Below are 14274 nucleotides of genomic sequence, written 5' to 3'. Positions count from 1 at the left end.
TCTGCCACAATGCTCAATAGGTCTGCATTTCCATTTCCTCTGAATCTTGCGACTGTTTTTCAGGATGTCCAACATTATAGCAATCACCAGAATGGGTTATGGCCAGAAAACTTTTCTATTTTTAAACGGCACACAAATTATTATGCCCCATCACATTGTTTCAGTGATCGACTTTAAAGCGCCCTGGCTTACCTCCTCCTGGAATAATAAAGCAGTCACAGGAGGAGTTCTTTGGGACACTCCAAAAACCACTCCAGAGTGGTTTGCCACACATAATAGAGGGTGCATTTGAAAGGCAGCATCCAATGACCAGTTCTGGCTGAAAACTTTTGTGTTTTCAAAAGTTCAATAAGCAGAAGTGACCACAATGTGTTTGAAACTTTATAGCATGCGTCTTCAGGAGACAAAGTGCCTAAAACTAGATGGAAAGACTTGTAATTTTTTAAATTAAAAACTGTAGACAGGAGAGGTAACAGTCAAAGTAAAATAAGCATGAATCCTACGTTTTTGTTTCAAAAATAAAACCCGAGGTATGGGGAAAATTGTAATATGGAATTCAGAAATCTGCTTTGGCCATATGCTCTATTGCATGTTCACTGTGCTTGCTTTCCTTGAGCCAAAAGGCTCTCCATGACTGGTCAAGCTTAGAGGGGAGAGACATAAAACCAATGAGACCAAAGGCAGGGGAGGCATTTTTCTGTCCTTACCTCAGTGATCAGAGGGCAAATTTACAATCACTAGCCTCTCTGGACACACAGCTTGCTGGTCTAGGTGGTCGGTGTGAGAAAGTGGTGATGGCCAGCGCTGGCCATCATCACTTCTCAAAAGAACAACATAACACCCAGGCCTGGTCAACCCCCAGGAAGGTCAATGGTGATCTTCACAAATGGAAGGCAACCTAATTCGGTACCCAGCCTAGTCCATCCCATCTCAGAAATGGTTTGTGCGGATCCTGGCTTTACCACTCACTCGAAGAGGGACTTGGTGTAATCACTCACTTCCCACTTCAACGTCCTCATGTGCATGACAGGAACAGTGATAACCGTCTCATAGATCGGTGTGAAAATATAATAGCTCATGTGATAAGTGCCTGGAAATGTCCCGGACAGAGCAAGCCCACAAAGGCCATTCTCTTGCCTGCCCCGTTCAGGCCCATTCGGTGCTCTGACTTTATAAACACATAACTAAAGTATTTTGGCCTGATCATAGATCTTATATAATTTCTCTCAGCCTTCTCCAGATGCCTGTACAATCATATATATGTGTTAAGTTATACCTTTTAGTACTGTAATAATTGGGACTGAAAAAAAAGAACTTCTGAAAACTCTTCAAATTTTCACATACATATATAAATGACATGAAATGATCAAAAGGGCATGGCCTCACCCCTTACTGAATGTAAAGCCTTGGGTAAGTTTAGTTCAGTAGTAGACCTCAATCAGTCACAGCTTTAAAACAGCAGCAACAATAACAAACATCTCTCCCACTAGACTGTAGGGCCCTTGAGGGTTGAAATCTTTTACTCAACTTTATATTCTGCTAAAGGCCCTAGCAGACTGACCAGCATATATTAGAAAGATGTTGAAAGGAAGGATAAACTGAACTATCTTGAAGGGCATGCCACCTTGAAAGGCTTAAAAAGGCTGCTTAGTTGCTATAAAATGAAAATACAGAAATCAAAGTAATGAAAGACTGGACTCAATGTCTAACAAGTACAGCAGTCACAATTTTTAAATTTCTTAAATTTCAAACCACTCTTGAAAAAGTGTCACCCTGGCCGAGAGACAGAAGATCTCCTATGGGGTCTACCTCTGTGATTCCATGACCTCTTGCAAGTTCCTTTTTTTTTCTTTTCTTTTTTAATATGATTATACCAGAGCAGCTCACGGCCCTGCCTGCCCCTGCCCAGGTCCTGGGACAGCAGGGAGTGCCAGAACCACCAGGGGCTTCCCCACCTCTGGCAAGTTCCTTTTTCTCTCCAGACTTCGGTTTCCTTAGCCGCACAAGATGTGAAATAACAAGTTTTCTAAAATCCCTTACAGCTGTAAAATTAAATGTCCAAAATTTCTACACACACCTCTGGCAAGTCTCCTATGAGGAACGCACTCTGACAGGCACTCCTGAAGGACGTGAGAAAAAAGAGACCCAGGACTGTCCTTCAATAAGCTCATGGTCTATGAACAATATAACACAAGGACACAAATAACTGTGATCCAAGGCTGGAAGGCGTAATGGCCATCCAAGAGGTGCTCACGTGGCATCTGCAGCTGTGGAGACAGGAGGGGTTTTGCAGAGGAGCAGCATTCATCCTGTCTCGATGTGGCCAATACACAACACCCATATGCCAGCCAGGCACTGTGCCTGCGCACAAACAGCGCAACACAACTGTTACCAAGACAGAGAGAGCCCTGCCCTCATGGTGTCTAAAGGCTGACTGACAGAAGGCAGACATTTGGAGAGGGGGAAGGAATTCCAGGCAGAGGGACCTGTGCAGCAAAGACAGGAAGGCAGAGCATCAGAAAGCATCAGTCACACAGGGGTGAGCCGTGGCTCCACGGGCACAGAGGCAGGCAGTACACAGAAGAGCAGCATGAGAAAAGGTAGGGGGGTAGGATGCAGCTGACATGGAGCTCCTGAAATGCCAGGCTATGGGGTCTGGATTTTAACCAGTCCAACAAATACCCTAACAACTCTAAGTGACTGAATGTTTATTAAACTTCACACGATCGCTGATTTGTATCCAAAAACACCTTGTTTTTCTGTAACTAAAGGGAAGATGGCTGAAAGAAAATTCTCCCCCCAAAGTAATTTAAATAAATTTATTTGCAGGAGAAAAACATCTGAACATCAGGTACAGTCTGATCCACAATGATCCAACAATAGTCATAATTCCTTCTGGGAGTACTCTTACACAGCTGGCAGGAGAAAGTCCACATGGAGCATCAGCTGAACGTTCATCAGAATTCACAAAGCCATCTAACCTGAGTATTACACAACACGTAATGATCATGATACAATAATAAAAATACAATATCCAATACTCACTACTTTGTGAGCTACAGCTAAAATATAAAGAATTTAGGCTCTTTTTTAAAAAATGAAAAAAATATTTCTATTATAGCTTTATTTCAAGCATTTTCAGTTAGATACAGCTTTATATATTTTCACTCACAATAGACAGCAGAAGAATGCCTTCTTAAGTATCTGTAGATAAAATATATTACTCGTTTAAATGTTTGCGCTCTGAAGCATACTTTGCCAGGTATGAGTTCAGATAAGAGTATGAAACTGTGCTGTGGCAAAATCCTGGCTGATGATCAAGACTTAGATAGTTTTCATATTTGTTTAAAACAACTTACATCAGGGAAAAAAGAAGTGAGGACATAAAGAGAACCAACATTATTCTTTTTCAATGAAGCAGTCTCATTCCAGAGAACGGGCTTTCCATTTTGAATTCAAAGTGTGTGGTCCCAAAGTTGAATTCTTTCCAGTCCAAGGAGCTGCCTGCGGCTGAGGCAACACGCAATGATGAAGCGAGTTGAGAGGAAAGCGTTAACTGAACTACAGAGATGGTCACTGATAAAACAAGTTCCTAGAGGTCCTCGAGCCCACACAGAGGCGAAGGGCAGCCAGAACTATCAATACAGAAGAAAAATGCGCTCACTGAACTGCACACATAGAGCTTCTAGGAGGGTTAACAGTTCTTGACATAGGTTCCTGGTTGTAGTTTACAATATCTGCCTTCACCACCCTCTGTCATAAAAGAAAACAAAGTTATTATCAGGACATCAGAACATTTAGAAAGAGCTCCTTAAAGTATATTTTTATTTTCTGAACTTTGGTGAACTCCTGATGATAGACATCATAAATGAAGCAGGAGCTGATATTAAAAGAACCAGCCAGGACCAACTAAGGTCAAGATGGGATATACTTTGCTGGAGGGTGAGGGAGTAGCGGGGCAGGGGTAATTCTGTTAAGGATGTAATAGCATTTCTTTTACTGAGTCTTCTCTGGTTTTATGACAATAATAACTTGAGGTTACCACAAGTCTAATAAAAAATTGGCAAATCAATATGAAAAATTAAGCCCTGGTTATAATTTAAAGCAAAGGAATTAAAATTAATCATTTATATATCTTAATTCATAGATAAGACCTCACCATTTCAAAGAATATCATTATTTATTAATATTTCCATAAATCATTATATCCAGTCATAACTTTTTAAAGAATGTTTATCAATTTGTGAGTTAGTAAAAAGAGATATAAATGTCAAAGAGAAGTTACATATAAAGAAGAAATGTTTTAAGCAACCCAATTTTTAAAACTGTTCTCCCAAATCCCTAACTTACTTCCAAATAGCTCACTATTGGTTATGAATAATGACTCTAACAAAATATAGAATAATGAGAAAGTTAGAAAATTACCTCATATTCATGTTTTTAAAATAATTTAAACCAAAAGACACTTTTAACTCTTCCTTCCTTCCCTCTAACACACACTTCAAGGAATATCTTAAACAATGAATTTAGCAATATGCCCTAACATTCATCTCTAAGTAATTATTTAAAGTAAAACAAATCCTTTACTGTTTTCAACTCTTTTACTAACTGCACACACAAGCAGACAAAGAAGGGTAACTCAAGGCAAATTTTAAAAATACTCTTTCAATTACCAGGCTAGTTCAGGAAAAAATGGTAAGGAATGAATAATAAAATAACTGCCTCAATTCTCCACTTCACTGCACATGTAATAAACACAACCATAAAGACAAATACGTTTGAAAGTAACTGAAATATTACTTTAATTTTTTCCCAATTCCTTGTGTAAATCATAAGTCTCCCAGCAAAGGATCAATTTTTCAAAGTTCTAAACCAGGACTTATGCAATATTAATTCCCAATAATGTACAATAATCATTTGAACTTCTCTATTCATAAAGAATAAAGAACAAGACAGCATTCACTAGTTCTCCCCACCCTCCTCCCCCAAATTGCAAGTTTATCAATTAATACCTGCACTACTGTACTGAACAGATTCTACTCTGAGCAGAGTTGGTATGTTGATTATCTTCTTCCGGGTACTTCACTATTTCTGCCCTGACAATATGCTGTCAATTCCGTACAACATAAACAAGATGCAGAAGAAAGAGGAAAAAAAAGAAAGAAAAAATAGAAAGTTTGTTCAATGACTGAAAATAGAAGGGAACAAACACCAAAGTAGAATAAGAAATACACACATAAATTTAAACATGTCACAAAAGAAATAGCAAAATATATGCATATAAAAGTAAAGAAAATGAACAAAGATCCAAGAAACATTATTCTCTACAATTCTGTTTAATTACTGAAACAGACATGTCTACTGAACCTCTCAGAGAAGCTGTGGGTTCTATTTTTGATATCACAATTACACATAATATATATAATGCCCAATATTTCAGAGGGCAACAAAGCATTTGGGGGCTTTTCTATGCTAAAGTGCAGCCAAGGTCCCAATTCAATTCCTTTTTACAAACATTACTGAGGATCTACTATGTGCCAGTTGCTCTATACTAGGAACAAATGATGAATTACACAGGATTTGTTCCTAAGTTGCTATGGACCTAATGGAAAGAGAACATGTACACAGCTAATTGTCATACCAGGTAAGTGCTTTACTAGTGGACTTAAAAATATGTTGTGGGAACAAAGAATAAGGAGTGATTCATTTTCTTTGAAGGTGGGGAGAGGATGCATAAATCAGAGGAAGCTATATGTTATTTACAATTTTTACATTTAATAATATTTATTATTTTTCAAAGACTTTCTTTTGAAGCTCATTCCCCCACCCCTCACACAACCCTAACCTACATGTTTCCAAATTCCATACAGAAATAAATAAGTTCAAAACACACTTTTCTATCATTAAAAAAAAAATTCTGACATACAATATTTAAGCACAACAGCTGTTATTTTCAAATATCTAAGAGTTTTGCTAAATAAAGAATCAAAACTAGTTAGGTTTTTTGATTGCTATAACCCTTAAGATGAAAAGACCACATATGACAAATATGATAGAGATAACACCCTCCCCCAATGTTTTGGACTTGAAACTATCCTCACTTTTAATGAGTTCAAATATTTTATTTCAGAAATATCTTCCTTCATAATAGCACCTATTAATTAGCACATACAGAAAAAAACATGTTAATCAGGTTGCTGCTTGTGATAATGTTTATAAAGATAGGATAAACAACTGAGAGTGAATGAACAGGACACTACGGTATATTAGCCTTGGATGGGCTCTGCTTCAGTTCTCTAGCAGGCAGTATTAACTTCTGGATAAGACTCATGATTTACTAGGCACTCAGCCTGATGCTATCAACAGAAGCATTACCAACTGCCACATGACGTATGAGGGGGGTACATCAGTGAAACGTTGAACACCATCATCTGGCCTCCCCAAAACTAATTGTTTCACACCAAACTATGGGTTACAATAAAGAGAAGGGATTTTCATAATCAGTAAGCAACTCATTAATTCTCCAAAATGATGGTTTAAACCCTATCCTATAAACACAACCAGGTTACTGACCTGTGGTCAAGACATTCTGGTCAAAGTTATTGACTAACATAAATGACTTGGATTTTCACCATTAATTCTCATCAAATTAATACAGAACTAACAAGGCAACATCTTTCTTGGGGGCCTTGGCTGTTTGACATAAAGCTTTGCACAAAGTTCCTGAACTGGAAGCCAGAACCAAAGCTCTGCATATTCAGACCTTTGCTTTCTATGAGTAAAAAAAGCATAATTTCCATGTCATAAACTTCATGATAGGTGATTTCACAGTAGTCAGCTTGTTTACAAGTCATTCATTCATTGACATTTTCAAAGAAAATGTTTCCTACAAAACACCCACCTTTATTTTTGGAGCCACAAAGTACACTCAATTACTCTCTGCTATTAAGTCAGTTGAGTGAAAATAATGCAGTGGCCCTAAGAGGAAGGGAGCTGTGTGGTTGAACACCAGCTTAACCCTTGTTTTGTCAAAGAGTTGTGAGCAGATACTGGAAATGGTAGCTCTCCATAAGGGTAAGAAAGAAAGCAACCTAGGAGTTGAGGTAAGGTATAAGCAGTAGAGACTGACTCTTTGGAAGACACTAAAGATAAATTTGGTCAATTCTACAACTGTGTTTTAGTCCAGATAGTAGTAACAAATTTACCTTTGCAAAAGTCATAGTTTATCATGCTCAGGATATGGAGTAAACATACTTTGACAGCTGAAACACCTGTCACTATCACTCATTAAAGCAAACCACTATTCTAGGTATTGGAAACATTCATATAAATAATACATGATCTCTGTTTTTTGAGACACATAAGAGTCTAGCATGGACTATACTACAAAGCTACAGTAATCAAGACAGTATGGTACTGGCACAAAAACAGATATATAGATCAATGGAACAGGATAGAAAGCCCAGAGATAAACCAACGCACACATGGTCACCTTATCTTTGATAAAGGAGGCAAAAATATACAATGGAGAAAAGACAGCCTCTTCAATAAGTGGTGCTGGGAAAACTGGACAGGTACATGTAAAAGTATGAAATTAGAACACTCCCTAACACCATACACAAAAATAAACTCAAAATGGATTAAAGACCTAAATGTAAGGCCAGACAGTATCAAACTCTTAGAGGAAAACATAGGCAGAACACTCTATGACATACATCACAGTAAGATCCTTTTTGACCCAGCTCCTAGAGAAATGGAAATAAAAACAAAAATAAACAAATGGGACCTAATGAAACTTAAAAGCTTTTGCACAGCAAAGGAAACCATAAACAAGACCAAAAGACAACCCTCAGAATGGGAGAAAATATTTGCAAATGAAGCAACTGACAAAGGATTAATCTCCAAAATTTACAAGCAGCTCATGCAGCTCAATAACAAAAAAACAAACAACCTAATCCAAAAATGGGCAGAAGACCTAAATAGACATTTCTCCAAAGAAGATATACAGATTGCCAACAGACACATGAAAGAATGCTCAACATCATTAATCATTAGAGAAATGCAAATCAAAACTACACTGAGATATCATTTCATACCAGTCAGAATGGCCATCATCCAAAAATCTAGAAACAATAAATGCTGGAGAGGGTGTGGAGAAAAGGGAACACTCTTGCACTGTTGGTGGGAATGTAAATTGATACAGCCACTATGGAGAACAGTATGGAGGTTCCTTAAAAAACTAAAAATAGAACTACCATACGCCCCAGCAATCCCACTACTGGGCATATACCCTGAGAAAACCATAATTCAAAAAGAGTCATGTACCAAAATGTCCATTGCAGCTCTATTTACAATAGCCAGGACATGGAAGCAACCTAAGTGTCCATCATCGGATGAATGCAAAAAGAAGATGTGGCACATATATACAATGGAATATTACTCAGCCATAAAAAGAAATGAAATTGGGTTATTTGTAGTGAAGTGGATGGAGTTAGAGTCTGTCATACAGAGCGAAGTAAGTCAGAAAGAGAAAAACAAATACAGTATGCTAACACATATATATGGAATCTAAGGGAAAAAAAAAATGTCATGAAGAACCTAGTGGCAAGACGGGAATAAAGACACAGACCTACTAGAGAATGGACTTGAGGATATGGGGAGGGGGAAGGGTAAGCTGTGACAAAGTGAGAGAGTGGCATGGACATATATACACTACCAAACGTAAAATAGACAGCTAGTGGGAAGCAGCTGCATAGCACAGGGAGATCAGCTCGGTGCTTTGTGACCACCTAGAGGGGTGGTATAGGGAGGGTGGAAGGGAGGAAGATGCAAGAGGGAAGAGATATGGGAACATATGTATATGTATAACTGATTCACTTTGTTATAAAGCAGAAACTAACACACCATTGTAAAGCAATTATACTCCAATAAAGATGTTAAAAAAAAGAAAAAAAAAAAGAGTCTAGCATGGAAAACAGATGTGTAAACTATTAAAGAATATTAAATCAATTAAAGAATACTACGCTTGATACAAATTCAAAGTGCAAAGATTATAGGTTACCATTTAAAGCACGGATATAACATTTTGAAAAGCATGACACTTTACACACAGTGGGAGCCTTTTCTTCTGTATAATGTGCCATTATAGGCTGCCAGTAACATTCACAACTTTGGGCAAGTTACTTCACCTCTTTGGTCTTCACCATCTCCTAATCTATAAAACGCAAGGTTTATCTAAATGGTTTTATCCCATCTGGTTTTGAAACTATATGAAAGAAATAAATTTTAAAAGTGAATAGAAAAAGAAAAAAATGGAATATGATCTGTAGGTCTTAGCAATATTTTTTTGGAACTGTCTCCTCAGGCAAGGGAAGTAAAAGCAAAATAAATAAATGGAACCTAATCAAACTTAAAAGCTTATGCAGAGAAGCACAGGGAGATCAGCTCGGTGCTTTGTGACCACCTAGAGGGGTGGGATAGGGAGGGTGGGAGGGAGACGCAAGAGGGAGGGGATATGCGGATATATGTATACGTATAGCTGATTCACTTTGTTGAACAGCAGAAACTAACACTACATTGTAAAGCAATTATACTCCAATAAAGATGTTAAAAAAAGAAAAAAAAAAAGCTTATGCAGAGAGAAGGAAAGCATCAACAAAAGGCCACATTAAATAAGCATTAAATAATGAAAAGGCCGCCTAATGAATGGGAGAAAATATTTGCAAATGATATATCTGATAAAGAGTTGATATCCAAAATACAGAAAAAAACTCATACAACTCAATATAAAAAAACAAAAAAACAAAAACAAAACAAAACAAAAAACAGATTTAAAAATGTTAAGAGGACCTGAATAGGCATTCTTCTACACAAAACATACAGATGGCCAAGACACATGAAAATATGCTCAACAATGCTAATCAAGAAAATGCAAATCAGAACCTCAATGAGATTATCATCTCACACCTATCAGAATGACTACTGTCAAAAGGACAAGAAATAACAAGTTGGCAAGAATGTGTAAAAAAGAGAACCCTAGTATACTCTTGGTGGGAATGTAAATTGGTGCAGCCACGATGGAAAACACTATGGAGGTTCCCCAAAAAACTAAAAATAGAAATACCATATGATCCAGTAATTCCATTCTTGGGTATATATCTGTAGAAAATGAAGACACTATTTGAAAAGATATATGCACCCCAATGTTCATAGCAGCATTATTTACAATAAGCAAGATACGGAAGTCAGGCAAGTGTCCATCAACACGTGAATGGATAAAGAAGATGTGCCATACACAAACACACACACATACAGACACACAATGGAATATTACTCAGCCATAAAAAGAATGAAATTTTGCCATCTGCAACAACATGGATGGACTTGGAGGTTATTATGTTTGGTGAAATAAGTCAGATAGAGAAAAACAAATATTATGTGCTTTCACTTATTTGTGGAATCTAAAAAATAAAACAAACAAACTAATATAACAAAATGGAAATAGTCTCACAGATATGGAGAACAAACTAGTGGTTACCAGTGGGGAGAGAGAAGAGGGAAGGGGCAGGGTAGGGGAAGGGGACTAAGAGGTACAAACTCCTAGGTATAAAATAAATAAAATACAAGGATGTAATGTACAGCACAGGGAATATAGCCAATATTTTTAAATAACTTTATATGGAGTGTAATCTGTAAAAATATCAAATCACTATGTTGTACACCTGAAATCAATATAATATTTTAAGTCAACTATAATTCAATAAAAAAGAAAAGAAACTAATGTATACCTAGTTCAAACCAAACAAAGTCATAGTTTATTAACTGGCCAGTGAAAATGTCACTAATCGGGAATCGTAAAAAATGTATCTAGAGCATACTTAACATATTTGTCTGCCTTCATGTATTCTGGGAGTCCTTGAGGACAAGGACTTTAACTTATTCATCTTTGTATCCCAGATTCTAGTGTTCTGGCACAAAGTAGACTCTCAAAAAATGTTTGCTGTATTAATAAGCTGCATTCCCTTTCTTTTCTCCCTCTTCCCTTCCTTGAAAAACTTGTAAAGTGTGTTGATAACTCATTTTATATGACTCCCGAACAGGAATAATCTCAGTTAGAATTAAAATAGCAGAATCTCTTTAAATAATCAGTGAATGGAACTAAGACTAAAACCTTATTATAAATATTTGTCACAAATGAAACTACTATAGCGTCAACTTGCGTGTAACTGGTGAGTCTATAGTCTAGCTCCTTCTGTATAAAATAATACAAAACACTTTATCACTTTGTGACACCGAATTCCCTCAGGAATCTTTCAAATGACATAAAAACTACAGAAAACAGGTGCATAAGCTCTCTCTCTCTCCCCCTCCCTTTCCTCCCTACTCCCCCACTCTCTATAGATATAAAATCTGAACTTCTTTGGTTTTAAATGAACTTTCAGAAGACATCAAATGGCCAACAGGTACATGAAAAGATGCTCAATATCACTAATCATCAAATTAAAACTACAATGAGATAGCACCTCACACCTGTTAGAATGGCTGTCATCAAGAATATAAGAGAGAAGTGCTAGTGAGGATGTGGAGAAAAGGAAACCCTTATGCACTGTGGGTGGGAATGTAAATTGGTGCAGCCACTGGAAAACAATATGGAGCTTCCTCAAAAAGTTAAGAATAGAACTACCATACCATCGAGCAGTTCCACCTCTGGGTATTTATCCGAAGAAAATGAAACAATAACTCAAAAAGGTATATGCACCCCCATGTTCATTATAGTGTTATTTATAATAAGCAAAATATGGAAACAACCTAAGTGTCCATTGATAGGTGAATAAAGAAAATGTGGTATATATATATATATATATATATATATATATATATATATATATATATATATATATACAATGTAATATTATTCAGCCAGGAGAAAGGAGGACATCCTCTCATTTGTGAAAACATGAAGAGACTTTGAGCATACTGTGCAAAATGAGGTAAGACAGACAGAGAAAGACAAGTACTGTATGATATTACTCATATGTGGAATTTTAAAAAGCCAAACTTGTAAAAACAAAGAATAAAATGGTGATTCCCAGGAGATGGGGGGACAAGAAAGATGTTGTTCTGTCAAATGTTGTGTCAAATACATTTCAATAAAAAAAAACACTGTGCTTAACACAGCTTGCAAGTATGCTCTTAGAAATATCTTTTAAAAATAATGAACTTTCAAAAATGTTTCCACTGTGAAATAAATAATTTAACTGGCAAAGGCACCAAATTCATTGATCTCAGGAATGGAGAATGAGGTTTCCCTATACAAAGGATTCTGACAAACACAATAATGGAGGGCTCTAGCAGCTTGAATGCATCTTCAAATGAATGAATTCAAAGTCAACACCAACAAACTGAAGATAGAATTAAACTTCATAGCATAATAAAGAAGATGGGGTACACTAACAAACAAGGTGGGGTGTATAGGGAGGCTGGGGAACTATGTAGTTAACACATCTGATGCTGCTTTAGTTAAAATATGCCTAGATGTTAAGTCCATCTTTAAAGTCCAAACAGTAACTCTTTGGCTCTTGTGACTAAGAGTGAGCTACAAATAATAAAGCTTCCCTAGAACTCTATCTTTCAAAAGTATCCCAGTTACTCCATCTCTCTGGAGTTGTCACTGAACCTGAGCACTGCTCTGGGGCTCAAGCGATGTACACTCCCTTCTCAGTGCAGCCTCCTGTGCCACACCAGTACACCTTCTCCTCTTGAGGGGGGGCTCATCACTGGGTCTCCCCTCTTCTCCATTCCTCAGGTGAGAAACCTCAACGTGATCTTGGACTTCTTCTCCCTTTTATCCAGTCATTCCACAAGTCCTATTGATTCTTCTGTAAAATGTCTCTTACATCCATTCTTTCCCTTCCACCCCGATTCTGGTCCTTATCACATGAGGATAGTAACCCAGTCTCCTTGCTTTCAATCTCTTTCACATCCATACACACACACACAAATCCCATTAGATTAATCCTATCTAAAAACTGCTTTCATTTATTTCCCTGCTTAAAATTATTTTCCACTGTCAATACATGAGATAAAATTTATCAACTTGGCATTCATAAATCTCCATAATCTTTTTCTCAAATTCCCTTCACACTCCAACACAAATGGTCATTTATTTTAACCAAACTAATCTTCTGTTTCCAAAATACAACCTAAGCTTTTCAACTTGTTCATGCCAGCTTCTTTTTTCAACTCCCTACTCCAAACTACCCAGTAAATCTTCCCCCAATATGGCAGAATGGAAACATTAGGGGCACTGCTATCAGACAGGCCTGAGTTCAAATCCTGGCTCCATCACTGCCTAGCTGTAGATTAGTAGATCAAGTTACTTAACCTCTCCACAGTCTCAGTTTTCTACCCATAAAATGATGAAGTGCCACCTGCCCCACAGAGTTATTATAAGGGTAAAACGAGATAACACAGTGCCTAGCACATAATATATTACTTTTCTTCACTGAAAGCAAGGACTGCATCTTAAACTCCTTTAAATCTCCTCTGAATCCACCACTAAACCACACTTATAATATATGACCAATAAATCATTTATGATTGGTTGATAATCATTCATAGACTATCTAACCAGGGAGAAACATCATTTAGCAAGTGAAGCTAAAAAGCAGAGGAATCACTTGACCTCTGGGGTCTGCCAAGGTCAGTACTATCAAGCAAATCATGGTAATTTCTCTTTCTTGTATCCATCCTCCTAGGCCAAAACGAAGTAGCTATTTTTGTGTCTGGGAGCAATTTATATGGCACAAATATCGGAACACTGTGCCTGGCCACAGTAAGTGCTGAAATGTCTTTTGAATAATGAGAAATAAAAGTAGCAGATTTCCAGAGTTCCAAATATTTTAATGAAATTCTAGAAACAGCCATATCAGCATAACAATTTTCAACTGATATCTGCTCAAATTGTTTAAACACACACACACATGCACACACAAAGAGTGACCATGACAGAACTAACTCTAAAAGAATTAAAGAAAAATTTAACGATGGGGAAAGACTGTTATACCTTTTTAGCTTCACAGAGCAGGGACAGAGTGGAGCAGATTGAGGGAAAGTGCAATTTATATGTTGCTTCTAAGCAAATCACTTCCGAAGCCTGACTTTAAACTACAGACTCTTGCTCTGATTTTTCATTCAATCAAACATGTGAATTGGTATGCTATTGTAGTGGTATTTTTAAATGCTTGACTATTGGTATTCATGTTTATTTCTTAG

At 37.1% G+C, this 14274-nt stretch overlaps 1 protein-coding gene across 8 annotated transcripts in view; it reads right to left on the bottom strand.

The window, feature by feature from the left end:
- Nucleotides 1-2805: 2805 nt before the first annotated feature.
- The window catches only part of RAB28 (RAB28, member RAS oncogene family), a 91291-nt gene continuing 79822 nt past the window's right edge, over nucleotides 2806-14274 (bottom strand). For 2 of the 8 annotated variants that reach the window (XM_082462007.1, XM_082462010.1), the window contains exons 7-8: nucleotides 5013-5107; nucleotides 2806-3753 (exon numbers count right to left, since the gene is read on the bottom strand). In XM_082462007.1, coding sequence (XP_082318133.1) covers nucleotides 5018-5107 — 90 coding nt within the window. In that variant the 3' untranslated portion in view covers nucleotides 2806-3753; nucleotides 5013-5017. Of the gene's footprint in view, nucleotides 3754-5012; nucleotides 5108-9434; nucleotides 10159-14274 lie in introns of those variants that run through there. The other 6 variants (XM_082462006.1, XM_082462008.1, XM_082462011.1 and 3 more) reach the window with 4 other exon arrangements.

Source organism: Balaenoptera physalus, assembly GCF_965194825.1.
Source record: "Balaenoptera physalus genome assembly, chromosome: 5".
NCBI classification, from domain to species: Eukaryota; Metazoa; Chordata; class Mammalia; order Artiodactyla; family Balaenopteridae; genus Balaenoptera; species Balaenoptera physalus.
The sequence above is the reverse complement of the archived record's forward strand: the minus strand, read 5'-3'. Positions and strand labels throughout refer to the sequence as shown.